The sequence below is a fragment of the Labeo rohita genome, chromosome 7 (genome assembly GCF_022985175.1).
Source record: "Labeo rohita strain BAU-BD-2019 chromosome 7, IGBB_LRoh.1.0, whole genome shotgun sequence".
Classification (NCBI taxonomy): Eukaryota; Metazoa; Chordata; class Actinopteri; order Cypriniformes; family Cyprinidae; genus Labeo; species Labeo rohita.
This window is the reverse complement of record NC_066875.1, coordinates 15,288,310-15,315,770: the sequence shown is the minus strand read 5'-3', so window position 1 is coordinate 15,315,770 and position 27,461 is coordinate 15,288,310. Positions and strand designations below refer to the sequence as shown.

Genomic DNA, 27,461 nt, shown 5'->3' with positions numbered 1-27,461 from the left:
TTTTTATTGAAAAAACCTGATCGTTTCGCTAGATAAGACCCTTCTTTCTCGGCTGGGATCATTTACAACCGCATTTTAGGATTGTTTGAAGCCGCATTTAAACTGCTTTTTGGAAGTTCATAATCAATTCACCATATCAGTCCATTATATGGAGAAAAATGCAGAAATGTTTTTCTCAAAAAGCATAATTTCTTTACGACTGAAGAAAGAAAGAAATGAACATCTTGGATGACAAGGGGGTGAGTACATTATATGTGAATCTTTGTTTTGGACTTTTCCTTTAAGGTGCTCATTTCAGGTATATTAGTACCACTCAGAATACGGGGTCGGTAAGATTTTCATCTAGTAAGATTTCCAGTATTTCATCTAATGTTATCAAATAATTTTTGACCTTCTTTTAAGTTTTTCTTAAAGAATTCTGAAAAATACAAAAGGTTTCCCCAAAATTGCTTGAAAATGTAGTTTACCATCAGTATTCATTTTTTAACCTATATTCAAATAGAGAACAGCTATTTTAAATTGTACAATATTACTGTTTTTACTGTATTATGACCTTGGTTATAAAACTGACCCCGAACATTTGGATGGTAATGTACACAAAATAATCAGGTCACCGTGAGAGAAATTTCAGCTTCTGTGTTGTTAAAGATATTTGAAGGATTGTATATACAGTAAATCTGTCATTACGTCTTTTGTACTGGTGTTAAATTGCATCAGCTGAATTCTTTCTCTTTCTGTCTGTGTGGTGTAGTCGTAACCAGCTGTCCAGTCTACCACCGTCAGTATGCCAGCTCCCTCTCCTGCGGGTGCTCATCGTCAGCAACAACAAGTTATCAGTTTTACCATCCTCCATACACACACTCATACACCTGCGACAACTGGTATGTAGAACTCAAAGACTCATATTCATTTTAACTATTTTAGTTAAGGCATCTCATAGACACAAGGGTTTTTACAGAGGTGATGATTTTTGCTAAACCCTAACCCTCCCTCTCATGCATAGTGGTTGATTATAAAAACAAAACACATGATTTATGAGCCTTTCAAATAGGGCGTTGCAGCTGTGATGTCAAAACCAGGAAGACTATTTGGCCATGGGTTTCCCTAAGATTTTGCTGTGGGTTTTTAAAATGGGGTTTTCAGTTCATGAGTAATGTAAGATCTGTAGGAAACATAACTTGGCAATACTTGGAAGTTTTGTTGCACGACATAAACTGCACACACTTAAATCTCAAATGTATTATGTAGTTACCTACTAGAAAAATATGTTTTTAAAAATAAAGATGGCTGTTTAACAATTTGAGTTTTCAATATAGGTTTGTGTGATTTATGTTGTAGAACAAAAAGTATAGTGAAATGAAATTTCCCATAGACCATATTTTGCTCAGAAATGTTCCAAAATTTGTAGTTTAGCTAAACCATGACAAATCATGTGAACAGTTATTAAAGACACGCAGTTAAAACAGTGAAAATTGTGAAATATTGTAATATTTGAAATTGTTTTCTACTCTACCAGTCAAAAGTTTTTGAATAGTAAGATTTTTAATGTTTTTTTTTAAATAAGTCTCTTCTGCTTCAATTATCCAAAATACAGCAAAACAGTAAAACTTTGAATATTTTTGCTATTTAAAAAAATATATATTTTAAAATGTAATTTATTCCTGTGATCAAAGCTAAATTTTCAGCATCAATTACTCTACAGGGTTCGTACAAGGTGCTTAAAGTACTTGAATTTCATTTTTGTGATAGTAAGGCCTGGAAAACCCCTGAAAGCCTGAGGAGGTATCTGAAAAGTGCTTGAATTATTAAAAGACAAAGTATCTATGTAATAAGTGTCTAATTTAGTCAACAAGCACATGTCTTTTCATGCAATTCGAAAAACATCATACCTTTTTCACTTATTTCAGTTAATGTTATTATAAATGCATAAAACATTTTTTAGGGGGGAGGGAATAATAAATTTTTTTTTTTTAATTAATTTTTTTTTTTTTTTTTTTTTTTAGCAAGGATGATAAAGCCATTTATAATGTTACAAAAGATTTATATTTCAGATAAATTATGTTCTTCTGACCTTTCTATTTCTATTCTTTTCAAATCAGAATTTTAGAGTGGAGTAATGATGCATAAAATACAGCTTTGAAATCCTATGAATAAATTACTTTTTAAAATATATTCAAATAGAAAATATAAAACAGTTATTTTAAATAGTACAAATATTTCAAAATGTTACTGTTTTTGCTGTACTTTAAATCAAATGCAGAAGCAGAAGTGACTTTTTTAAAAAAAAAGATTAAAAAACTGTGATACATTATTTTTCAGAATGCTTTAATTAAGAATGTTTAAAAGAAAAGCCTTTATTTGAAATACACATTTGTGTAACATTAAAATGTCTTTACTATTACTTTTGATTAATTAAATGCACTTTGCTAAATAAAAGTATTAATTTTTGAACAGGAGTGTATACACAATTTTAACTTTCTCTGCATCTTCCTCTCACTTTCTTTTACTCTATCAGGATGTGAGCTGTAATGAGCTGCAGTCACTTCCTGTTGAGCTCGGCCAGTTAGAATGTTTAAGGGATTTAAATCTAAGAAGAAACCAGCTCACAACTTTACCAGAAGGTCAGTATCCCAAACACAAACACTTTCAAAGCATTATCACATAAAATAATAGTGTGTGTTAACTTGCAGAGATCAAAATAGTGGTTATAAATATCACAACACTCTGACTCAAATCATAATGCCAGTGGTGACCTCTCTGAACATCCCAAAAGCCAATGTTTTATGTGGATTTCAGTGGAGAAGGCTTTTATTACAAACTAACATCTCCTTTAGATTAAAGGAGAAGTTCACTTCCAGAGCAAAATGCATTACAGATAATGTACTCACTCCCTTGACATCCAAGATGTTCATGTCTTTTTTTCGTCAGTCATATATTGTTTTTTTGAGGAAAACATTTCAGGAAAACATAATGTGGACTTCAGTGGTGCCCCTGTGTTTGAACTTCCAAAACACTGTTTTAATGCACCTTCAGATGGCTCTAAACGATCCCAGCCGAGGAAGAAAGGTCTTATCTAGCGAAACAATTTACATACTTTTTAACCTCAAACGCTCGTCTTGTCTAGGTCTGCCTGAACTTTGTTTTTTCCGGTTCAAGACAGTTAGGGTAGGTCGAAAAACTTCCATCTCATTTTCTCATTTTGCTAAATAAGACCCTTCTTCCACAGCTGGAATCGTTTAGAGCCCTTAGAAGCTGCATTTAAACTACATTTTGGAAGTTCAAACTCGGGGGCACCATAGAAGTCCATTATATGGAGAAAAATCCTGAAATGTTTTCCTCAAAAAACATAATTTTGTAATGACTGAACAAAGAAAGACATGAACATCTTGGATGACAAATGGGATAGTACATTATCTGTAAATTTTTGTTCTGGAAGTGAACTTCTTTAATACAAAGGCCCCAAAATAGGATAGGACACATTAATGAAATTGAAAACAATGTACTCCACTTAAAGTCATTTTACAAATATGACTCAAAAAAGTAATGTTTTTGTAATGAGTTGTGATGTACACTTGTTTACAGATGGCACATGATTTGTGTACATTGTAAATTGACTCGTTTAATTTATTTTTCTCTCATCTCAGAATTGTCAGAGTTGCCCCTTGTCCGTTTGGATGTGTCGTGCAACCGCATATCCCAGGTGCCTGTGTGCTACCGTCATCTCCGTCATCTCCAAAACATCATCCTTGACAACAACCCCCTCCAAATGCCCCCCGCCCAGATCTGCTCCAAAGGAAAGTTCCACATCTTTAAATATCTGAACATGGAGGCCTGCAAAAGGACTCAGGACCAGTTTGAGAAAGCTCTGCGGCCCACCGCCTTCAACAGCTGGTGAGGGAAACGTCAAGGACGAGAGGTCTTAGGGTGTTGAAAAGTTTTAATTGCCTGTATCATTTAAAACTCTACTCACGCTTCTCTTCATGTGTGTGGTCTCTGCAGTCTGGATCAGGACCTGTTCCCCGGTCAATATGGTGGCTTGGATTCTGGCTTTAACAGTGTGGACAGTGGTAGCAAAAGATGGTCAGGAAATGAGGTATAAAGAGAGCTGCAAATTTAGGCACTAATTCACTGGTTGCTAAAAGCTTATTGCGTGTTTTTATTGGATGATGTAAATAGCTGTGTTCCTGTGTTGCTTTTTTTTAGTCTGCTGATGATTTCTCAGAACGGTCGCTGCGGTTGACGGACATTTGCCGTGAGCACACAAATTTTCAGGAGGAAGAGGAGAGAAATACATTGCTAGATACACCCAAAGGTAATGTTAATGAACTCTGTAGACCAGTGGTTCTCAGCTAGGGGCCGGGGCCCCTTAGGGGACCTAAGCAAACTTCCAGGGGGGCCTCAGGATGACTTACAGAATTTAAAATAAGACAAAACAAGCACAACTAAAAAAAATTCTTATTTTAATTCACTCCTTTAACAACTTATTTGTCTTTAAAGAGACAGAATTACTATGGTCTTGGAAAATCTTGATATATGTGACCCTGGACCACAAAACCAGTCTTAAGTAGCACGGGTGTATTTGTAGCAATAGCTAAAAATACATTGTACGCGTCAAAATTATTATTAAGGATATTACGTAAAGATCATGTTTCATGAAGATGTTTTGTAAATTTCCAACCGTAAATATATCAAAACTTAATTTTTGATTAGTAATATGCATTGCTAAGAACTTCATTTGGACAACTTTAAATGTGATTTTTCTCAATATTTAACATTTTTTGCACCCTCAGATTCTAGACTTTCAAATAGTTGTATCTCGGCCAAATATTGTCCTATCCTGACAAACCATACATTAATGGAAAGCTTATTTATTTTGATAATGTATGGATCTCAGTTTCAACAAATTTACCCCTATGACTGGTTTTGTGGTCCAGGGTCACATATGAAGATTGTTGTGGACAATAGAGCCAAAATGGCTGCTCTAGATCTAGATTATCTGTGATGAAATGCTTCTAAAACTCTTGGTCTTTTCTGTAGTGAATGGAGACCTGGAGCAAGTGGATTTTATAGACAACAGTGTAACGGAGGAAGAAGAGGAGAGGTGTCACCCACGGCTTACAGAGCCCCAACAGGTGAGGAGGATTTACTGCAGTGACACAAGCAGTACACTGAAAATTAAAGGTGCACTCTCTATTTTTGTGTTTTGGCCCTGTTCCAAATCGGACATTGATCTATACTGACAAATATTGGCAACAAAAAATTACCATTAGCCACATTTACCTGCAGCCAAATAATCTGTTAGTGATCTGACTTCACTGAATCAGAACAAAAACCATTTCAAGCATGGTAATAAACATGCCGGTCAGTGTGAAGAGCTGGTTGGTGGATTAGGCTACCTGACGACTTATCATTTTAATGAATAAAATTGATTGTTGAGAGGATGAAAAGTTAGAAGCAATGGCTTATTCAAATCAGTTTTGGAGGAAATGAAAGTCTTTTAGACAGGTTGCCATTGCTGTGGTAACAGTGACACTAAATCTACCCGTTTACATGCTCAGAGCTACAGAGATATTTTTAGCTTTTTATTCTTAGATATTTATAGATTGTATTTTAGAGTACATATAAACATTGAATTCAGGTGAAAATCATCTGTAGCTTTTGTAGAGATACCACATTTTTGTGATAGCATATTTGTCATCTGTGATTTAAGTACACAACTGAAAGTGTGTGATCTTAGGGGGTAACCCTGATGAAGTGAGAAATATTTATGGTCATGTGATCTCAACATGGCAGGCGCTATGCAGTCAATAGCTCTTTTCATTTCTTTAGGGTTAAAACTGTTTTACATGGGGGAAAAATAACTTTTTAAACACCTTTAAGTTAACCAACCCTCCACTCCTTTAATCCCAATACATTTTCAGACATATACAGTACCTTTTTTAAAGTTCTGTAAGATTTAGAATGTTTGAATTAGAGTGTTTTAAAGTCTCTTTTACTCTCCAAGGCTGCGTTTATTTGATAAAAAAATACAGTAAAACAGCAATATTGTTACATATATTTATAATTTAAAATAACTTGTGTATGTACAGTTGAAGTCAAAAGTTTACATACACCTTGCTGAATCTGTAAAATGTTAATTCTTTTACCAAAATAAGAGGGATCATACAAAATGCATGTTATTTTTTTATTTTGTACTGACCTCAATAAGATATTTCACATAAAATATGTTTACGTATAGTCTAAAAGAGAAAACAGATTGAATTAATAAAAATGACCCCGTTCAAAAGTTTACATACACTTGATTCTCAATACTGTGTTGTTACCTAAATGATCCACATCTGTTTTTATTTATTTAGTTATTTATTTATTTTGTTTAGTGAGAGTTGTTCATGAGTCCCTTGTTTGTCCTGAACAGTCCTTGAAAAATCCTTCAGGTCCCACAAATTCTTTTTGAATTTGAGAAAAACTGAAGGACACATATGCAATTATTACAGAGAGCATTAAGAGCCGGACTTTAACTTATTTGTCTTTTGGGAAACATGTAAGTATCTTCTATAGTTTCTGAAGGGCAGTACTAAATGAAAAAAATATGATGTTTAGGCAAAATAAGAAAAACATACACATCTTCATTCTGTTCAAAAGTTCACACCCCGGCTCTTAATGTATCGTGTTTCCTTCTGGAGCATCAGTGAGTGTTTGAACCTTCTGTGATAGGTGCATACGAGTCCCTCAGTTGTCCTTAGTGTGAAAAGATGGATCTCAAAATTATACAGTCATTGTTGGAAAGGGTTCAAATGCACAAAAATGCTGAAAAACCAAAGAATTTGTGGGACCTAAAGGATTTTTCTAAAGAACAGCAGGCAGTTTAACTGTTCAGGACAAACAAGGGACTCATGAACAACTATCACTAAACAAAAAAGAAAAAACACAGCTGTGGATCATTCAGGTAACAAAACAGTATTAATAATCAAGCGTACAGTATGTAAACTTTTGAACGGGGTCATTTTTATAAATTTAACTATTATTTTCTCCTGTGATATATATTTAAACATCTTTTATGTAAAATATCTTTTTCAGGTCAGTATTAAATAACATGCATTTTGTATGATCCCTCTTATTTTGGTAACATTTAGCAGATTGTGCAAGGTGCATGTAAATTTTTTACTTCAACTGTATGTTAAAATGCAAATGATTTCAGTAAAGGCAAAGCTGAATTTTCAGCAGCCTTCAGTGACACATGATTATTATAAATGTTAAAAACAGTTGTGCTTCTTAATATTTTTGTGGAAACTGTAATGTATAAGAACAGCATTCCTCTGAAACATAAATCTTATGTAACATTGTAAGTGTCTTTAAATTGATTAGATCAGGTAAGACAGTGATGTATTGTTGTTGTGTTAAAGTAATACTAAAAACAAACAAACAAAAAAACGTATATTGATATGAATGTCAAATAAAATGATATTTCCTCTGCCCATGACAGGAAAAGAGTGAAAGTAGCAGCAGCACACCCTCCCAGAGCCCTGAATCTACAGGCAGCAGGTGAGGGCTTATGCACATCTTCACATCTGTTTGCAAATTCACACTTTGCTTATTATTATTAAAATGGAGAATCTCTGAAGGGTCCATACAAACAGAAGAGCCCCCAAAACTCTCTGAAATAGGAGTTTGTTTGCATTTAATCCACATAGAATGTCAATCCAGCAGTATGCTAGCTGATCTGACCAGCCCATTTGATGACTGTTAGTGAAACTTTTAGACCTACAGACACTAGATACTCTAACTGATCTGTGCTTGAGGGTGGTATCAAGTTAGCACAGCGCCTTGTGTTAGACACATTTATTTTACAAACATTGCAAATTGTTTCTGCTTGGTCTGGATCAGATATTCCAGACAGGTTTATTTTACAGGCATTGCAGACAATTTCAGCTTGATCTGGATCAGATATTTTAACAGTCTGTCAGACAGATGGCATATTTTCAATCCAAGGCGCAGAGTGAAATTTTGGTGCAAACATTTTTCATCATAGATCTGCTCTCAGTGTTGACCATGAAGAAACATCAGTCATGTAGACATACTGCATTCAAACCAGACAATGCAGGATAAACTGAGAGTATGAGGACATCACAAAGAGCGTCCAAATTTGAATGCATTTGAATACAGCTGGTAAGGATCAGTTCTCGTGCTACATAATGTGTGGACGGGCATGATAAATGGAGGAGAGGAAGACGTTGTACCGTCTCATAGCAGCAGGCCGGAAAATTTCCAGTAGCTCTTCTTAGAGTGTGGATGAAGCCAACGACCCAAGGTGCTCCAAAGACAGAGATGTGCAGAGCTGTTCATTGTAGAGAAAAATAGAGGTAGAAAAAAGCAGCAGACAGTCAGAATTACAATTACCTGTTTCTCCTGTTCCTGTGTGATTTGATGGCCACGATAATGTCCTTCGGTTGATTATAATACGTGCTCAAACAGTTACTGTGAAAAACATAGTCTCTTAATTAAAGTGTGCTCGATCACTCCTCCACTTTGATTGCGCAAGGTCAATCTGTGAGGCAGTGCTGGGAAAAGTCAATAGTGAATTTCCTCCCACAGTTTCAGTGTAACTGAGTATCTTACAGCCAGTTACTCAGTAAACTTATCTGCTTTATTCTGTGTTAAAACAGCAGCCAAATGAAGGATGTTTTTACTGTCCAAAAAAGTATTAAATACTAAAAAATAATAGTTGCTTTCTTCCTTCTAGGCCTGCACGATATAACATAATTACATTTTAAATTGCGATTTTCACATTGCAAAGGCTGCATCTTAGTTAAATATGTGCACTGCATGTTTCAGAATGAAGCTCAGCACTAAAGCATGTTTATGCAAGGAGCTCATGATTCAGTGTTTTCAGTGTCTTGGAGTGCCTTGGTTCGCAGTAAATGCTGCTCCACAAAAACTCCATCTGTGCTGTGAGTCTGAGTCACAGGAAACATGCATTTTGGAAATGTTACATGTGGTAGCACCACCCTATTACAATGGTTGTGGTTAATATTTTATATTAAAAATCACAGAAATCATTATTATTATTTAAAAGTCATGTTAAATGGGTCAAAAACGGTGGAAATGTGTGCCAAATCGTTCAACCCTAAAAGGATGGTTTGCACTAAAAGTACAATATAAAATTATAAATAAACTGTAATACTGTACACTATATATTAAAAATCACCCCTATTTTCATTCTTTCCAAACAGAGTTATTCAAATATTCTATTTAAGTAAAACAAACAAAAAACAATATATACACTTCCAGTCAAAAGTTTTTGAACAGTAAGATTTTTTGTTTTTTAAAGACGTCTCTTCTGCTCACGAAGCCTACAATTATTTGATCCAAAATTCAGCAAAAGCAGTAATATTGTGAAATATTTTTACTATTTAAAATAACTACTTTCTATTTGAATATCTTTTAAAATGTATTCCTGTGATCAAACCTAAATTTTAGCATAATTACTCCAGTCTTCAGTGTCACATGATGCTTCAGAAATCATTCTAACATGCTGATTTGCTGTTCAAGGAACATTTTAATTATCTGTATTATTTTTATTATTATTGTTATCAATATTTAAAACAGTTGAGTACTTTTTAGGACACTTTGATTAATAGAAAGATTCAAATAACAGCATTTACCTGAAATAAATGAATCAAGTGATGATAAAAACGTTTTTTAATGTTACAAAATATTTCTATTTTAGATAAATGCTGTTCTTCTGAACTTTCTATTAATTAAAGAAACCTGAATAATTCTTGCTGTTTTCAACAACAACAATAATGATAATAATAATAAAAATGTTTTTGTGCAATAAATCAGAATATTAGAATGAGTTCTGAAGGGTCATGTGACTGGAGTAATGCTGCTAAAAATTCAGCTTTGAAATCACAGAATAAATTACATTTTAAAATATATTCAAATAGAAAACAGTTATTGTAAAAAAAAAAAAAAGTTTTTTGTTGCTGTACTGGGTTAAAATAAATGCAGGCTTGGTGAGAAGAAGAGGATTTCTTAAATAAAAAATAAAATAAAAAATAAAATAAAAATATTCTGCAAATATTCTCACTGTTATTTGAGTTCGTAGACATAAATTAGTGCTGCTTCCAAAAGGCTGGAATACACTACATGACTTCTGTCCATATTTTGTACAATTTGCTATCTGGAGAGTTGACTCCAGTTGCCAAAAGTTGCCACATAGCACAAAATTAGAATTTTTATTAACATATTGTCACATTTCTGTATGAGGTTTTTTTTTTTTTTTAGAACATCTTGAAAGTCTGGTAATGTAGTGTGTGATCCTCAGTAACTGGATGTATGCTGACCAGGTTACTCTGTAATGATTCACAAAGTCAGCAAGTGTATGATACCTGATGTGTTTGTATTTTTGAGCTCCTACTGTTGCTGTAAGTGATACCTTAAATCATGTGGCTTGTTGTGGAAAGGTGTGTTATTAAGTTTTTAAGCAATCAGACATATGGTGGGCGATAGACAAAAATCCCTTAGACTTAAATTAACATAAACCGTATTTAGGGGCTAGAAAATGATAGAGACTGTTTTGACTTGAGCCAGTAAGTAATCACCCACAACACCCTAGAAACTGCAGAGCAGTGACTAAAAAGTACACAAAACGCTTTAGCAACCACCCACAACACTCTGGCATTGTGGTGGTGACTTAAAGACAAGTGCTGCAATTTCTTCACTAAAAAGTTATAAGTTGTAACTTAAAAAAAAAAAGTTGTATTAAGTTTTGATGAACGTTCTTAAGAAAATGATTCAAGACCTAAATAAATAAAAATGTAAATCTCTCTCTTTCTTTCAGGATATTTGTAATTGGAGATGGTTCAGACTCCGGCTCACCATCCAGCCCTACTTTAGAGGAGAGAAGGAGACCTGGAAACCTGCTCATCTGGCAGGAGAGAGAGAGAGCCCAACAGCAGAGAGACCGAGCTAGCACGTGAGTGCCTGATGGGATTGAATAATTGTGGAAGTGAAATATGAGACAATAGCATCAAAAATTCTGTTAGGCCTTAAAAGCGATAAAACTAACAAGCCTGTTTGCTAATGCACAGCGAGCAATAAATGCACATAATGGCTATAAAGTGCATAAAATGGCCTGTTTTATTTCCTTTCTGATGCTTCGTCATCAAAGACATTGTGGTTGTAAAGGAAACCACTGTTATCTGCTGTCGCGTGTCTTTACTTCATTAGTATCTTAAAGCACATTTAGAGTCTTGAATCATTGAAAGCATAGCCAGCAGGAGAACATCAGAGGGGCTCTCCCAGAATGCCAGTATTTGTAAGAACAAAGCCTTGTGTGCTTTTCTTCTGTATCAGGAGGCTATTGACTAATACACGTTTGATGTCTTACAGTTTGCAGAAGATAACTGTAAAAACAGGAAGTAACTTGGCGGCGACGACGACGACGACAAAGCACGGAGGAACAGGAAGCGTTTCAGGGTAAGAGTGAAGCAAATGGCCTGCATATGCGTTTGCGTTCTGCATTTGCATGCGTGCTTGTGTTAACATTTTGTTGTGGCAATCTGAGTCTCATCAACAAAGAAAAGACAAGAATTTGAATTTGAGACACAATTTAAGCATAATGAACAGCCAAATCAAACATCCTGTACCTTATTTAAAATTAACTTACGTTTGTAAAACAGGCATGATGTGGTTGTAGTATTACAGTTACACTTTGTAGTGAAGTTTACAAAGCAGTTAACATGCTTTTGTAGTTTAGCAAACAAATTGATTGTTGGTCTCTGTGTCCCTCTAGTGGTGATTCTGACAGCAACTCTCCACCCAATGGCCCGAAACAGAGATGTGCAGTGAGTACTTTGCATTTACTCTCTACCTCCATCTCATTCTGTTAGAAATGCATAATATTTTACTGGAGTGTTTAATTATACATGGGAGTCTAATACTTCTTCCTTAAATGTATTTCTCTCTCTTCCTGTCAGAGTGTAGATCAGGCTTCTCCATCCTCTCAAACTGGGTCTTTACAGCGCTCCATCAGTCGCACAGGTACCCTCCATACCAAGATGTTTTAGCTTAATGTTTTTAAGCATAATGCATAGTGTTTTTAATAGACAGTACAAATGAAAAATAACATTTAATATATATAATTGTATATAATTGTAAATGTAAAATTGAAATATATTATGTATTTTTTATCAGACAGCTTTCTGTTGGTCAGTGCTGCAAATCCACATGACCCACTTGAAACTGTTGTGGAATATGCTTGGGGAAATATTTCACATTCATATAAAAATGTACACTATCTATGATTTTTAATGTTTTTTTTTAAAGAATTCTGTTTTGCTCACCAAGCCAGCATGTATTTGATCCAAAGCACAGCAAAAACGTTAACATTTTGAAATATTTGTACTATTTAAAGTAATTTATAAGTAGTTTTCTATTTAAATATATTTTAAAATGTCTTTTATTCCTTTGATTATTACTCCAGTCTTCGGTGTGACGTGATTAATCAGAAATCTATGGGATTATTTTTGTGCCAATAAGAATGAACGTAACTTTATAAAACTGAACGTAACTTTCCAAGAAACGATCAAAAATATGCCACTGCAAAAGAAGAAAAACACAATGAAAATGAAAAAATGAACTCAGTCGCACGAATTTAACATGCTCTTCAAATATGCTTCATTCTTTGTTAATGATTTTCAAAGAATCGTTTTCGCGAATCATGGATTCTGAATGCGTTGCCACAGCTTTCGCTTACGCTTCGCAAATTTTCGTTTGCTGTTTTGGCACAAACCTCTCGTGGGGGCGGGCTTAACAACGATCTACTCTAACTGGCTAATGAGCTTTTGATGGACAGTTGCTCTCTGACCTGGAAGCACGGACGGTGACGTCAGTGGTGCAATACGTCGTGCTTTGTTTATAGAAAATATCAGAACTGTTGCACACTGTACATGAATAAAACTTTTATCGATGTTATTGATTAACGTTACTTTAGCAACACGAACTTACTTCAAGCTGCCCTGAGGGACAAGCTGAGGTGGAAGATGATGCTGCTCCGTGTCTCTGCTGGGAGCTCATCTTTAGAAACTAAGAGACGACCGTAGGTGAAATACTAATAACATTAATACTTAATATTTATTGCACACCGCAACAACTTTCCAATATGTGCGCCACTGACGTCACCGTCCGTGCTTCCAGGTCAGAGAGCAACTGTCCATCAAAAGCTCATTAGCCAATCAGAGTAGATCGTTGTTAAGCCCGCCCCCACGAGAGGTTTGTGCCAAAACAGCAAACGCAAATTTGCAAAGCGTAAGCGAAAGCTGTGGCAACGCATTCAGAATCCATGATTCGCGAAAACGATTCTTTGAAAATCATTAACAAAGAATGAAGCATATTTGAAGAGCATGTTAAATTCGTCCGACTGAGTTTATTTTTTCATTTTCATTGTGTTTTTCTTCTTTTGCAGTGGCATATTTTTGATCGTTTCTTGGAAAGTTACGTTCAGTTTTATAAAGTTACGTTCATTCTTATTGGCACAAAAATAATCCCATAGAAATCATTCTAATATTTTGATTTGCTGCTTAAAAAACATTATTATTATTATTATTATTATTATTATTATTATTATTATTATTATTATGTTGAAAACAGCTGAGTAAACTATTCAGGTTTCTCTGATGAATAGAAAGTTCAGAAGAACAGCATTTATCTGAAATAGAAATTTTTTGTAACATTACAAATGTCTTTATCATCACTTTTGATTGCTAAATACAAGTATTTATTTTTCTAATTTCTTTCCAAAAAAAGAAAAAAAAAACTACACTGACTCTGACGGTATAGTGTATAATGTCACAAAAGCTTTTTATTTCAGATAAATTCTGATCTTTGGATCTTTCTATTCAGCATATTAGAATGATCTATGAAGGATCACGTGACACTGTAATGTTGTACTGTAATGATGCTGAAAAGCATCACTTTGATCTCAGGAATATATTGCATTTTAAACATAAAGCAGTTATTTTAAATGGTAAAAATATTTCACAATATATTCACAATATTTTGGATCAATAAATACATTCAAAATCTTACAGTTCAGAAAGTTTTGACTGGTATTATAATTTAATTTGCAGCTGCTCCTAGTTCCTGTAAATTAAATCACTAAAATAGTTTTAATTAAAATTAAAAGGATTGCATAGAAGTTTTACGAGTTGAATGTTCTTCAGGGATCCCACTTTTTTTAAACAATGAAAAAACAAAAGTAATCTAAATGGATCAGGAAACACTTTTCAGTCATTCCTTTAGCTTATTTTAGTGCTTTTTGTCTTGTTTTAAAACATTTAAGAGATGCCCGACTAGAAGATTGATAAGGCATCCTAATGGGCCCTGGCCCCCTGTTTGAGAACCACTAGTCTTGAAGAGACTGTGGCAGAAAACGTGATCTGTGAAAGACCAACCTCAGCAGTCCCTCAAATTCTATTCTATTCTATTCTATTCTAGTCTATTCTTAATTCTATTTTTTTTTTATTTATTTTTTTTTTTTTTTTAGAAATGAACCCAGTGAAAGCACTGTGACCACCAGAGGGCAGTGCTGTTTGAAAAGTGCTTTAACACTTTTTGACAGGGTTTATTGTGGTTGTTGGGTGTTTGTTGTTGTTAAGAGTAATTTAATATAGTTTGTAAATAAGTCAAGTCTAATCATTTTTTTTATACAGTGCTTTATAGATTGCAGATAGTTTTAAAGCAGCGTCACAGTAATAAGAAAGTCAATGCTGCAAACTTCATCAAATATAAAACAAATCCAAATTCTGCTTTAAAGCAGCTCTAACAAGACTATAGTGTATAGAGCTCGTACAAGGTGCTTAAAGTGCTTGAAGAACTTGAATTTGACTTTTAGAAATGTATAGCCTGGAAAACCCTTGAAAATATTCCTTAAGAGGTACTTGAAAAGTGCTTGAATTATTGAAAGACAATGTATCTACAAAATATGTTTAATTTTTATGTATCTTTAATATCTTTTCATGCAAAATTCACACAATTCAAAAAACAAAATACTTTTTCCACTTATTTCAGTTAGTAAAACTAATAAAAAAAAACCCTAATAAAACATAAAACTAGTGAGCTAAGCCAGTAGTAGTACTGATAATGTTGTGTAAACGTGGCTGAAGACGCAAAAAGAGGAACAGATGAACTGAATCAATTTAATTTTGAACTGAAAGTAACTTACGCTGGAACCGCTCCGATTGATTCAAATTTGTGACTTTGATCATTTATTTTAAGCGATTCACTAGCAAAACAAAACAAAACAGATCAAATTAAAAGATCCAATTATTTTTGAATTTTGTAACGATTTTAAAAAGCATGTAGCGATGGTTAAAACTGAGTTTTTCGAAATTCCAAATCAATTAAACCATTGTGTCGCAAAATGATTTTTAATGGTTTTGAGGCGCTCCATCACGTATTGCGAATCATTTGACTCAGATCACAACTTTAGATTGAATATCGCAAATCATTCGAATCAAATCAGGACTTTGGAGCAAGTATTGTGAATCATTTGATTTAGATTGGAGCGTGGATTGCGAATCATTTGATTCTGATTGGAACTTTGGAGTGGGTTCGCGAATCATTTGATTCAGATCGAGACTTCGGTGCAGAAAAGTCATGGTAATGGTTTTAAGGCAGTGCAGTTATAAAAAAAAAAAGTTTATGCAAATACAAATCCCTTAAAATAAAAAAAGAAAAGAAAAATGACAATGGTTTTAATTTTAAAGAGAAGATATTGTTTGATAAATGAGAGCAGTGTTTGAAGTCCTTAAAAATCCAAAAAGTAGTGCTTGAAAAGTCCTTGAAAGTCTAGGAATTTCATTCTACAGTATCTGTATGAACCCTGGTGTAATTATTCAGCTCACCTCAGTTCAGTGCTGGTTCAGTTTAGTAACTAAAATTTAGCGATTATAAAACAAGTTAAAGGGATAGTTTACCCAAAAATGAAAATTACTCACCCTCATGTTGTTCCAAACTTGTAAGACCTTCGTTCATCTTCTGAGCGCAAGTGAAGAAATTTTGATGAAATTCGACAGCTTTCTGACCCTAGACAGCAATGCAGCTACCACATTTAAGGCCTAGAAAGGTAGTAAGGACATCAATAAAATAGTTAATGTAACATCAGTGCTTCAACCTGAAAATTAACTGGACTATTTTGTCCTTACTACCTTTCTGGGCCTTGAATGTAGTAGTTGCGTTGCTGTCTATGCAGGGTCAGAAAGCTCGCGAAATTTCATCAAGGTTTCTTAATTTGTGTTCTGAAGATGCACGAAGGTCTTACGGATTTGGAACGACATAATGGTGAGTCATTAATGACAGAATTTTCATTTTTGGGTGAACTATCCCTTTAAATTCAACTAAGAGCAGCTCTGCTCAAGGCAGTGATTAATATTACTGAATGTTAAGGGTCTTTTTAATCCCCAAATAAGCAAGTGGCAAGGAAACCAAAAGCCATCAGGAAGCAGAAAATAGAGAAAAAATCCTTGCGGGAAACCAAACTCAGTTGGGGTACCAGTTCTTCTCTGGCCTAATTATAATATAATATAGAAACAATATATGATTAAATTTTTGTTTGAATAACATCAGTGTCTCTTTGTTCGCCTGAGGCTCTGTTAATAAGTACCCAGTCGTAACTAATCTAACTTCAGCATTTAATGAATCATGTTTGTATCACGTTGCAGATGCATCCTCTGTGAAGCCCTGTTCTCCTACAGGTTCTGCTCCCAAACCTAACAGCTTCTTATTCCGCACATCCTCACGCTGCAACGTCAGAACCGGTACACACACAGTCGTACACATAGAGAATTAAATCTAGGAATATAGGAGCTATTTTCTTGATTTGGTCAATAATTCATGTTGTCTCTTTCTCTTAGGATCAGGAACAAGTTTGGCGGAGTCTGGCCGCAGTGAATCCCGTTCCACACTCAGATCCCCACGCGAGGAGAGAACAGACGTCTTGCAACTGCGTAAAGTAAATGGGCATCCCGTATTATTCATCTCACCATCTCTAGCTGTTTTGACACATCTCACTTTGAAAATATTTATTATTTCAAGTAAAGGCTGTCTGTAAATAATAAATAAGTACCTAAACAAATACATTCTATTAATAACGTTGTCCCATAATACTTTCAGTAATTTTATTGTAGTCCATTATTGTTAAAGTGTTGGACAGGAGTTTAACGTGTATGATTTGCCTGCTTTTCTCCAACAATGTTCAGCTGTTGTATAAGTGATGTGTTCTGATTTGATCTCCAGGGTCTTGAAAAAGTGATGTATCTTCCAAGAGAATTCCCTCCAGAAATCTGTTTGATTAGTTTAAAAAGTATTTTTTTTTTTTTTTTGTATTTCTTCCCAGTAGTCTCACTTTTTCCATGTCTTTCTGCTAGACTCTGGAGGCGCGTCTGAAGATCTCTCTGCCTGAGGATCTGGGAGAGGCATTGTCCAATGGCACACTGCTCTGCCAGTTGGCCAATCACGTGCGACCTCGTTCTGTGTCAATCATCCACATCCCCTCACCGGCAGTGGTGAGCTAATGCTTAGATCTTATTTTCATTATGGCCAAAACATAATCTAGTATCTCATAAAACAAGCACTATGTCCGGGTCTTTATGTGTAATCCTTATTTATCCATATTTGAATAAGGCTGATCCCGGATCAGCTAGATTACTTCTGTTCTTGAATCACTTTCTAATGAATGTATGTGCAATCCTTCTATCTGTTCAGCCAAAGCTGAGTGCTGCCAAGTGCCGCCTCAATGTTGAAAACTTCATTGCTGCGTGTCGAAGACTGGGAGTCCCTGAGGTAAACATAAATTTCATCTTCTATTGTTTGCTTCTTTTATTATCCGCTATATTATTTGTCTTTCTGAGATGTGTTGTCTGAGCTGTTTGTAAATGAGAAAAATTCACTTCGCCCATTGACATGTGACTGCAACAATGTTAAAGCTTTTTTATGTTGTCTTTCAATTGCTTCAAGCTCGATTTGCTCCTTTTTGTGTGCTCTCTTTGCCATTTTATTTTTTATTTTGTTTATCTTAAAGGGGTAGTACCTCAATACTGTATCATAAATTGCTAGTGTGTAAATGAGCAAAGTGCTGACCTTTGTTCTGAAACCCGCAGTGCGTATATGATGGTTTAATGTTTGAAAATGAAGAACTTCAGACTTAAATGTTAGTAAGGTAACAAAAAAACACGGATGGAATCACAGAATCCAATAGTTACATTTATAAAAATGGAATTTACTATATAACATGAAATGTTACGAGATTTGCCTGTGTTTTTTTGGATGAATAAATCAAAACTAGGACAGTACACTTAAATCAAGACACATGGTTGTGAATGTTAAGCCGCAAAAATACATTAAATATGAATCCAGCATGTTCTGTGTTTCTCTGTGTGAATGAATGGCACAGATGTGCGATTTCGTTTACAACACACATACTGAAGCACGTGGGACATACACTATGTTTTCAGCCTCTGCCGCCTTAATATGCAAGTACATGAAGGTAATATGTAGAACTGCTCTGAGAGTCTCTTAATGCACATTTCTTTTGAGCAAAATGATCCTTGTATCATATACAAACATCCTTTACCAGGAAAAAACAATTAACAGAATATTTTTACCAGAAAAATACACAACACAGTATTTCTGAAAATAAATAAATAAATTTTTTTTTGTTTGTTTGTTTTTTTTTACGAAGTCAATAAATTAAGTGATTAATGTAATGAAACCATTAAAATTTAATCCAGAAAATTAATAGAAAACAGAATTTGGTAAAAAAAAAAACAAAAAAAAAACTGAATTTGAGAAAAAAATAAGGCCTTAATTTTCTAGTTAATTTAATTATAATAATAATGGAATTATTGGAAAAACACAGCAACAGCAATGGAGGATGGAGGAGGAAAAACAAATACATCCTGCCCCATTTTTTAGCGAGGGCAAGTGTTTGGAAAAATAATATATTAATTATTGATCTTTTGTTATTATGGGAAGTAGGGATGTGCCCAAATAGTAAATCTGTATTTGAAAAGGCATGGAAAATGAACAACGCTTTCTATGGAGCCACTAGATGGACATGGTTAGCCGCTTGCTAGTGATAGGCTTACATTACATTACATTACAAAATATATATTTCACTTACCATATAAACAGAGTAAGTAGCGATGACTAATAGGATGATGGCGAATGATTTGCAGATCCTGAACACCACTGACAAACATCTAATCTTGTAAAATGTGTAAGTAGGCCTACTGCCGCTCAGTATGATCGCGAATCTTGAAAGTGAAAGTAAAACGTGAAATGCAAGCACGCATTCAAAAGTGTTTCAATGCCCCGCATATTAATAACGGCTCCCTGATACCTGCAATTTATATATAGTATAATTACCCAGTGATGTAATTGTAGGAGAAAACATTGAAATATATTTTTTTTCTCCCATCTCGTATTTAGGGGGTTTCATAGTAGGGTATAGCGTGTTAAAGGACGCCTTAGATGTTATTTTCCTCTAAACCACTAGATGGCAAAAAAACATGGCGTAGCACTTTCCTAAACATCTGCTTTTCAACATACACATGCAAAATTGGCTGATCTTTGATGCGATTGAAGTTGATTCTGTGCTTACTTGATCTAATATTTGATGTTTTTAAAAATGTTGTAGATTTGAGTAGCAAATGAGAATCACTAAAATTATTCAATATATCTTGAGGCAAAGGTCGTCTTAATGATTTTCAGTTTTAAGATAATTAAAACAGCAGTTTTTAAAATAACGAAAAAAATGTAAAAGTATGGTATTTGGGGTAAAAAGTGCCGCTGCTGTTGGGGCTAAAAGGCACAATATGTAACATGATAATTAATAGTAGGCTGACTTTTCCATTTGTTGGCATGACATTGTTAGATTCAGATGGTAAATATCATAAATTATGTTGGGTGTCCATCTTAGAGATAATCACCATGTTTAAAATGAAACCATCATTTTTTTAAAAAAAAACATGCTAGTAATCATAACATGTAATAAAATAAATAATTTGTTGTTACTGCTGTAAATCTATATTAAATTACTATGTGATCTCCTTCAGTGCTTTCAGAATTTTTACATTTTAAAATGATTTTGTTTTTATATTTTATAATATATGTTTTATAATACTGTAGTTTAATGACAGTATATTTATTGAACAAAAATAATTATTTTATTTATCAAAATAAGCTGAAAATAGTACAAACTTTGCTAAAGTGATTGTTTTAAACGTATTAACTTGTACATTATTTAAAAACAAACAAACAAACAAAAAATACTGTGTGCCTTTTAACCCATGCTGGTGAGTGGGGTAAAAGGCTCCCCTTGCCATCTCATACATTAATGAGATTTTTAAACTTGTATGATTTATTTTCACACAAAATCTGTTGCTCCATAAAGTTCAATACAAACATATGTAATTTTCTGCAGTCATCCACTTTGGGCACAGTGAAAAGCACATTTTTTCTTAGGGGGTGCCTTTAGCCCGTTGTACCCTACATGTCATTTCCTTTTGGCAGAACGAAACATGTTCATGAATATGGTATGATTTGGACGCATCCCTAATGGGAAGTGTAAAATATTTTTGATTTATTAGGAAGTTAATAGTTAATAGGAAACACTGATTTCTTGTTTTATTGTATTAAAATACTGGTGCGTTTAATGTCCAGTGTGCACAAAAAAAATTCGTTTAAAAATTGTGAATCATGAATGAAAATCGAATCATGACCCCAAAAATCAATTTGTACCAAAAGAGTCCCACCCAGATGATTATTATTATTTAATTATTATCATATAGAAATAGTGAAAACAGTGAGAATGTGATACATAAACCTCAAATGAAAAAAATTATTATTTTTTTTTTTTTTTGGCCATTTATTTTTTACTAAATTTGACTAAATACAAACATTTTTCATTTTTGGGTGAACTACCTCTTTAAATAATCCTGCTTTAGTGTTTTTGTCTTTGTTCAACACTGTGTCCAAACATCTTGTCCCCTCTGCATTGTTCTTCCTGTCCTTTTGTCTGTCTCTCTCTCTCTTTCTCAGATGGAGTTGTGTTTAGCGTCTGATATCCTGTGCAGTAAGCTACCTGCAGTGCACCGCTGTGTGACGGCGCTCCTGGCAATAGGAGGAGGAGAGGAGGAGGTGAACGAGGACAACAGCGGCACCTCTCCCTCTGTCTCTCCTTCCTCGCCTTTTTCCACCGGCTTCCTGCTCTTCTACTCTCTCCTCATGGCTTTGCTCTATCTCTTATACTGCCACCTTACAGCATAGTGTGAGCGAGTATGTGTATAAATGTAATGGATTTTAAAGTCCATCATCTCTGTACTGTGTACACTGTCACACACACCGTTGATGCCATCTGAGATATAAATATCAGAGCAAATTCCTTACCCATAATGCCTTTCAGCTTACACGTTATCCATACAAATATCTTAAAAGGTTTGGAAACAAAAAATGAGGGTAGTTGTAGGTCTAAATAGTGAAATATTCAAATATATTGCAGATTATCAAAAATCCACATCTTTGCTATGCCAGAAATGCTCATGAATAGCTCATCGATAGCCACATATTCGTTTTTTATTAAGAGGATGTGGAATTTATCTGTACATAGACATGATTTCCACTAATGAAGGGCTTTTCCACCTGATTGCCTTAGCATCGCTGTTGATCCCAGGATAGTTTATACACCCTCTAGCGGTCTTTGTAAAGGATCTTGTTATCGTAAGAGTTTTTAAAGCACTGACACAAATTCCCCACCCCTTGTTTTTCTCTTGAAGGGCTTTAAAATGGCTTGTATTTGCTCATCGAAGTGCCTGTTCCTTCTGTTCAGTGCAAATTAGTTGTAGCATCTGGTAAACAATCTGTTTAGCAGTGGCTAACAGTGTGGTGATGGTACTTCTCAGCTGAATTTGGTTTAATTCACAAGTTGTAGAAATCTGTTAGGGTCAGGGCTGAGTGGACTATTTCACTTTCCTTTCTTGTTTTGTTGACTGTGACCATCAGAGGGCAGAGCTGTTACTAAACTGCTCCTTCAACACTTTTTGACGGTACTAATATGATTCGAAGCTGTGTTAACTTGTTACTTTTTTTGGAATGTTCGTTTTGGTTTTCTTGAGAGCATCTTAATATAATTCTTATATGCAAAGAGTTCAAGATTAAGTTATTGTTTCAGTTTATTTATGTTTTCTATGTTCTGCTGAAGCTGCATTTGGTGAGCACATTACGTAAATTTGACTAATTAAATTGAACAGACTGATTGAGAAACACAAATTTGATTAAGCTGGACAAAATTTGTGGACAGTAATTGTGTTTTTTTTTTTAAATATGCATGTGTGTTACTGCTTATGGATGCACAATGTGGATAAGCAGACATTTGCAAATTACAAATTACACCATTTTTCCTAATTAAAGATGAAATGGTTGTGAGCCGTGCTGCTCCACAGCCGCCTTCATCTGCCGTTTCCTGATTCTAAATGTGGCCGTAGTGGTTTTTGTAGTCCTGTAATGTGCCATGAGCACCCATCTTCCCCGGTGCTGTATGCTGATGTTGCTTTTGTATTCCGTGCCTACTTAATGTGATTTAGGAGCTTTGCCGACAGTTTACTAACGAGCAGCCTCTCATCTGGAGAGAACGATAAGAGGAGAGAGAGAGAGGGTGAGACAGCGAGAGAGAGAGAGACTTGGAAACAAGGTTAACGTTAGGTGAAGGGATGTGCTAACTAGTTACTAACGCGTCATCCCTCACCCTACGATGTCTTAAACATATTTTAAGGGAGTTTGTTCAAATGTAAGTTGATGAGGTTTTATAATATTGTACGTTGTTGTCAATGCTAAAGCTAATCATAACAGACATTTGATTTAAAATGTCCAACTCAGACTTCACATTTAGCATAGATGGACTTTCTCATAGTTGCTCGAGAGGCTTCAGCCATATGAAATAAGGATTGTGATGTGCTACAGTTCATGTTAAAGGCTTTTACAGAGGATGAGTGCTAATTCTACGTCTTTCTCGTACATACGCTAGACTCCGTTTAGAAGGCACTACAGTAGATCTACATGAATGTTTCCGTCCAAATGTTACCTAGTGGAAACTGTTGCAACACATGAAATGTATTTTGTAATATTTATAAAATACTGTGTATTTAAGAAGTTAATAAGTCTATATTGATATAAAGATTTTTTTTTTGTCTGTAAAGAAATTATTAAAAAACTGAAACACTGATTTTTATGTTTTGTCTGCTGCTTTACATGTGCTTTGTCAAATGTTCATGACTGACTGTTGCTCTGGCTTATGATTAATTCTGCTTCAGTTTGTCTCTCTGCTGAGGATGAAATCCTCTCCTCAGCTCATCTCTGTAGCTAATGTGTCCAGATATTCTGTGCCCTTTACCAAAGGTAAGTGTTGATCTATTGTGTGGGTAGTAGAAAATGGATTAAAAAGAGAAGCATATACTATATATACTCTCTGTGTGTGTGTATGTGTGTATATATATATATATATATACACACTGCCCTCCAAGAGTTTGGAAACGCCCTAGAAAAGTGGGGTTTTGGACAATATTGGCATGAATCCTTTTTAATTTGTGATAATTTTGCACTGATAAGGGAAAACGCAAACTACGAAAACATATTTTATTACATAAACAGTTTATAAATAGAAAAAACTTAAATTTTCGATTCATCAAAATATCCACCATTAGCAGCTATTACAGCTCTGTATAATCTGGGCCTAAATTCATTGTATTCTAAACTTAATTGGCAGTCAATTGGTGAAGCTATTAAGGTGTGCTGACCCAAAAATCTTATAAAAACCTGGGCCAAGTTTAAACCAGTAACCAGGCATCACAGCTGGCAGCTGACATGTATATGTTACCATTATTATGTAATCAAAATGATTACATAATCATTTCTTATCACTTCTTATCACTGGTCTTCAATGATAATGTCAAGTTACTTTAATGTATTTGCACCAGAAAAGGATAAGGATTTATGCTGATATTGTCCAAAACCACAATTTGCCAGGGGTGTTTCCAAACTTTTGAAGGGCAGTGTGTGTGTGTATATATATATATATATATATATATATATATGTATGTATACTTCACAGTGGGGTCCAAAGTAAATCTTCTCCCACAAAATTGTGGACAGCAAAGTGCTGCTGTCATTAAAAGAAAAAGAATGACAAAAAACAAATAAAATTTCAATTTAGCTTTTTACTGATTGCTATAAAGAATATTTGCTTGATAACACAATTTGTGGTAAAAACTTTTTAAATCAGAAAACTGCTTTTTTGAGACTTATGGACCCCACTGTATGTTTGTTTTACTACTGTTCAAAAGTTTGGGGTTGGTAAGATTTCTTAATGTTTTTGAAAGACGTCTTTTGTGTTTACCAAGGCTGCATTCAGTTTTGAAATATTACAATTTAAAAGAAGTTTTACGTTTTCAGGATCATTACTTCAGCCTTCAGAAATCATTCTTTTATGCTGATTTGGTGCTCAGGAATTTGTTGTTATGATTAATTTTGAAAACTGTTGTACTGTTACATATTTTTATGGAAACAGTGATACATTTTTCAGGATTTTTTTCATGAATAGAAAGTTCAAAAAACAAATTTATTTGACGGAAATCTTTAATGATGTTTTTACTGCCACTTTTGATCAACTGAATGCATCTCTGCTAAATATAAGTATTCATTTCTCTAAGAATGGGAGTGTATGAATACAGTACATACAGTTGTGGTCAAAATTTTACATACTCTTTGCAGTATCTACAAAATGTTAATTATTTTATCAAAATAAGAGGAATCATACAGACCTGAATAAGATATTTCACATAAAATATTTACATGTAGTCCACAAGAGATAATAATAGTTAAATTTAAAAACTACCCCGTTCAAAAGTTTGCATATGCTTGATTCTTAATACTGTGTTGTTACCAGAATGATCCACAGCTGTTGATAGTTGTTAATGAGTCCCTTGTTTGTCCTAAACAATTAAACTGCCTGAAAAAAATTTCAGGTCCCACAAATTCTTAAGTTTTCCAGCATCTTTTGTGTATTTGAACACAATGACTGTATGACTGAGATCCATCTTTTCACACTGAGGACAACTGAGGGACTCGGACGCAATTGTTACAAAACGTTCAAACACTCACTGAAGCTCCAGAAAGAAACAAAATGCATTAAGAGCCTGGAGGTGAAACCTTCTTGAATTTAAAGATCAGGGTAAACTGAAATTATTTTGTCTTTTGGGAAACATTCTGAAGAGCAGTACTAAATGAAAAAATGATATTTAGGCAAAATAAAAATACACATTTACAAGTACACATCTTCATTCTTTTCAGAAGTTTATGGATGCCCATTTTCCACATTGATATGATTCTTTAGGGTATACACGAAAAGTCTATAACATACTTTGGTTAAAATTTCTCAATGGTAGTGTAAAACAACACCCTTTTTACCTTGTCAAAACAGCTCTGTTTACAGCGACCTTTTTCATTGCATGTCCCTTTTAAATGATAATGAGCTACAGCTTGCATTTAACTTGCATTAAAGTCACCATTCATATTCATGCAGTTATAAGTGCTCAAAAATGATTTAAAATACATTTGTAAATTACTTATTAGTCATTAACGAACCCTTTAATGAAACCTCTACAAAGGCAACCTTACTGTAGACTAGTAGATGTGACAAAGCAACTGTTGCAAATCATTTGAACTTTGTGTTAGTACATTATGAGTAGAATGAGTCAGCATTTTACTGGGGGATTTGTGGTGCCGCGTCTCATCTGGTGTAGACAGCATCACTGATAATAATGAATACTACAGTATTTTGCCACGGTGCGTCCTGTGAGACTGTTAACTTTCGCATTCGTTGTGAAACATTATCAAGAAAGGTGATTTGCAAAGATTATATATATATATATATATATATATATATACTCACTTCTTCTGGTGGTAAAGCTGGATCACAAACAGTTGGTACCGATCCATCCTTCAGGAACCACTTTTTAGCAAAATCCCCAACAACAAAACACCTCAGTCGCTTAGGAGACCTGCTCCGGGGTCAAAACAATGGTGGACTGTTTGCAGCTCACTCAGGGTGGGTCAATGCTAAAACGGCAGTGTCCGAGAACAGTTGTAGGAGGGGACTATGCCAAGGGATGTCACTTTGCCCAGAATCAGTGAATGGCTTGCTCTGAGAAAGTGCTTATGATTTGTCGGGAAAGCACTGAGTAGATTTTTATCATTATAGGGTGGTTGTATACACACACTGCCCAGACACATTTAAAGGAGAAGTCCACTGTTTTTTGAGGAAAACATTTCAGCATTTTTCTTCATATAATGGACTGCTATGGTGCCCCGATTTTGAACTTCCAAAAAGCAGTTTAAATCGTTCACTAGAGAAGACCCTTCTTCCTCAGCTGGGATCATTTACAACTGCATTTGGGATCGTTTGAAGCCGCATTTAAACTGCATTTTGGAAGTTCAATATCGGGGGCACCATACAAGTCCATTATATGGTGAAAAATGCAGAAATGTTTTCCTCAGTAAACATCATTTCTTTACAACTGAAGAAAGAAAGACATGAACATCTTGGATGACAAGGGGGTGAGTACATTATATGTGAATCTTTGTTTTGGAAGTGGACTTCTGCTTTAAGTTCAAACATCATGTAAAAATGAATCTTGCATTCGATGTCCCTTTTTAATGCATTGTTTCCTTCTGGAGCATATGAGTGACAATTTTTCAGGACAAATGAGACTCATGAACAACTATCAAAAAAAAAAAAAAAAAAACCCTGTAAATCATCCAGATAACAACACAGTAGCATTTTAAGAATCGAGCGTATGCAAACTTTTGAATGGGGTAGTTTTTATAACATTTTATTTTCTCTTGTAGACATGTAAATGATCCCTCTTATTTTGGTAAAATAATTAAATTTTGACAACTGTATTCATATAAAATGTACTATGTACTAAATGTACTATAGTGTACTGAGTACACTATACTTATATTACAGTGTGATAGAACTGTTCTTTAGATGAAAACACACTGCCATCCATCAGCACAAACAACTTTACAAACCCTAGAACAAATCAATTACACACAGAAAATAACTGAGCGTGTAAGTGTTCACCCACTAGGTAAACACTACTTTACCAGCCTCTACAGCTATTACTGGTCATAAGTCACAGAGCTTTTTCACACATAGTGGCAATGGATTTTTTTGTTCATTCTTCTTTTCAAACACATTGCTTGGCATTTAGACACAACAGTTCAGTTTTGGTCTCATCAAACTGTAGACATTCACTCTGTGGGAACTGTGAGAAAGAACACTGCCAAAAAGTCATCATCTTTGGGTATCTCACATACAGCTACTCCAAGCATTTGTACTATTA

General features: G+C 34.5%; 1 protein-coding gene across 2 annotated transcripts in view; it reads left to right on the top strand.

The window, feature by feature from the left end:
* The window catches only part of lrch4 (leucine-rich repeats and calponin homology (CH) domain containing 4), a 50,380-nt gene that overhangs the window by 20,820 nt on the left and 2,099 nt on the right, over positions 1-27,461 (top strand). The window contains exons 3-18 of one of the 2 annotated variants that reach the window (XM_051114376.1): positions 752-881; positions 2,516-2,621; positions 3,645-3,891; positions 4,000-4,093; positions 4,204-4,312; positions 5,038-5,132; positions 7,484-7,542; positions 10,844-10,978; positions 11,395-11,481; positions 11,798-11,849; positions 11,982-12,045; positions 16,725-16,820; positions 16,917-17,014; positions 17,430-17,567; positions 17,767-17,844; positions 21,103-23,281. In XM_051114376.1, coding sequence (XP_050970333.1) covers positions 752-881; positions 2,516-2,621; positions 3,645-3,891; positions 4,000-4,093; positions 4,204-4,312; positions 5,038-5,132; positions 7,484-7,542; positions 10,844-10,978; positions 11,395-11,481; positions 11,798-11,849; positions 11,982-12,045; positions 16,725-16,820; positions 16,917-17,014; positions 17,430-17,567; positions 17,767-17,844; positions 21,103-21,330 — 1,816 coding nt within the window. In that variant the 3' untranslated portion in view covers positions 21,331-23,281. Of the gene's footprint in view, positions 1-751; positions 882-2,515; positions 2,622-3,644; positions 3,892-3,999; positions 4,094-4,203; positions 4,313-5,037; positions 5,133-7,483; positions 7,543-10,843; positions 10,979-11,394; positions 11,482-11,797; positions 11,850-11,981; positions 12,046-16,724; positions 16,821-16,916; positions 17,015-17,429; positions 17,568-17,766; positions 17,845-21,102; positions 23,282-27,461 lie in introns of those variants that run through there. The other variant, XM_051114377.1, reaches the window with a different exon arrangement.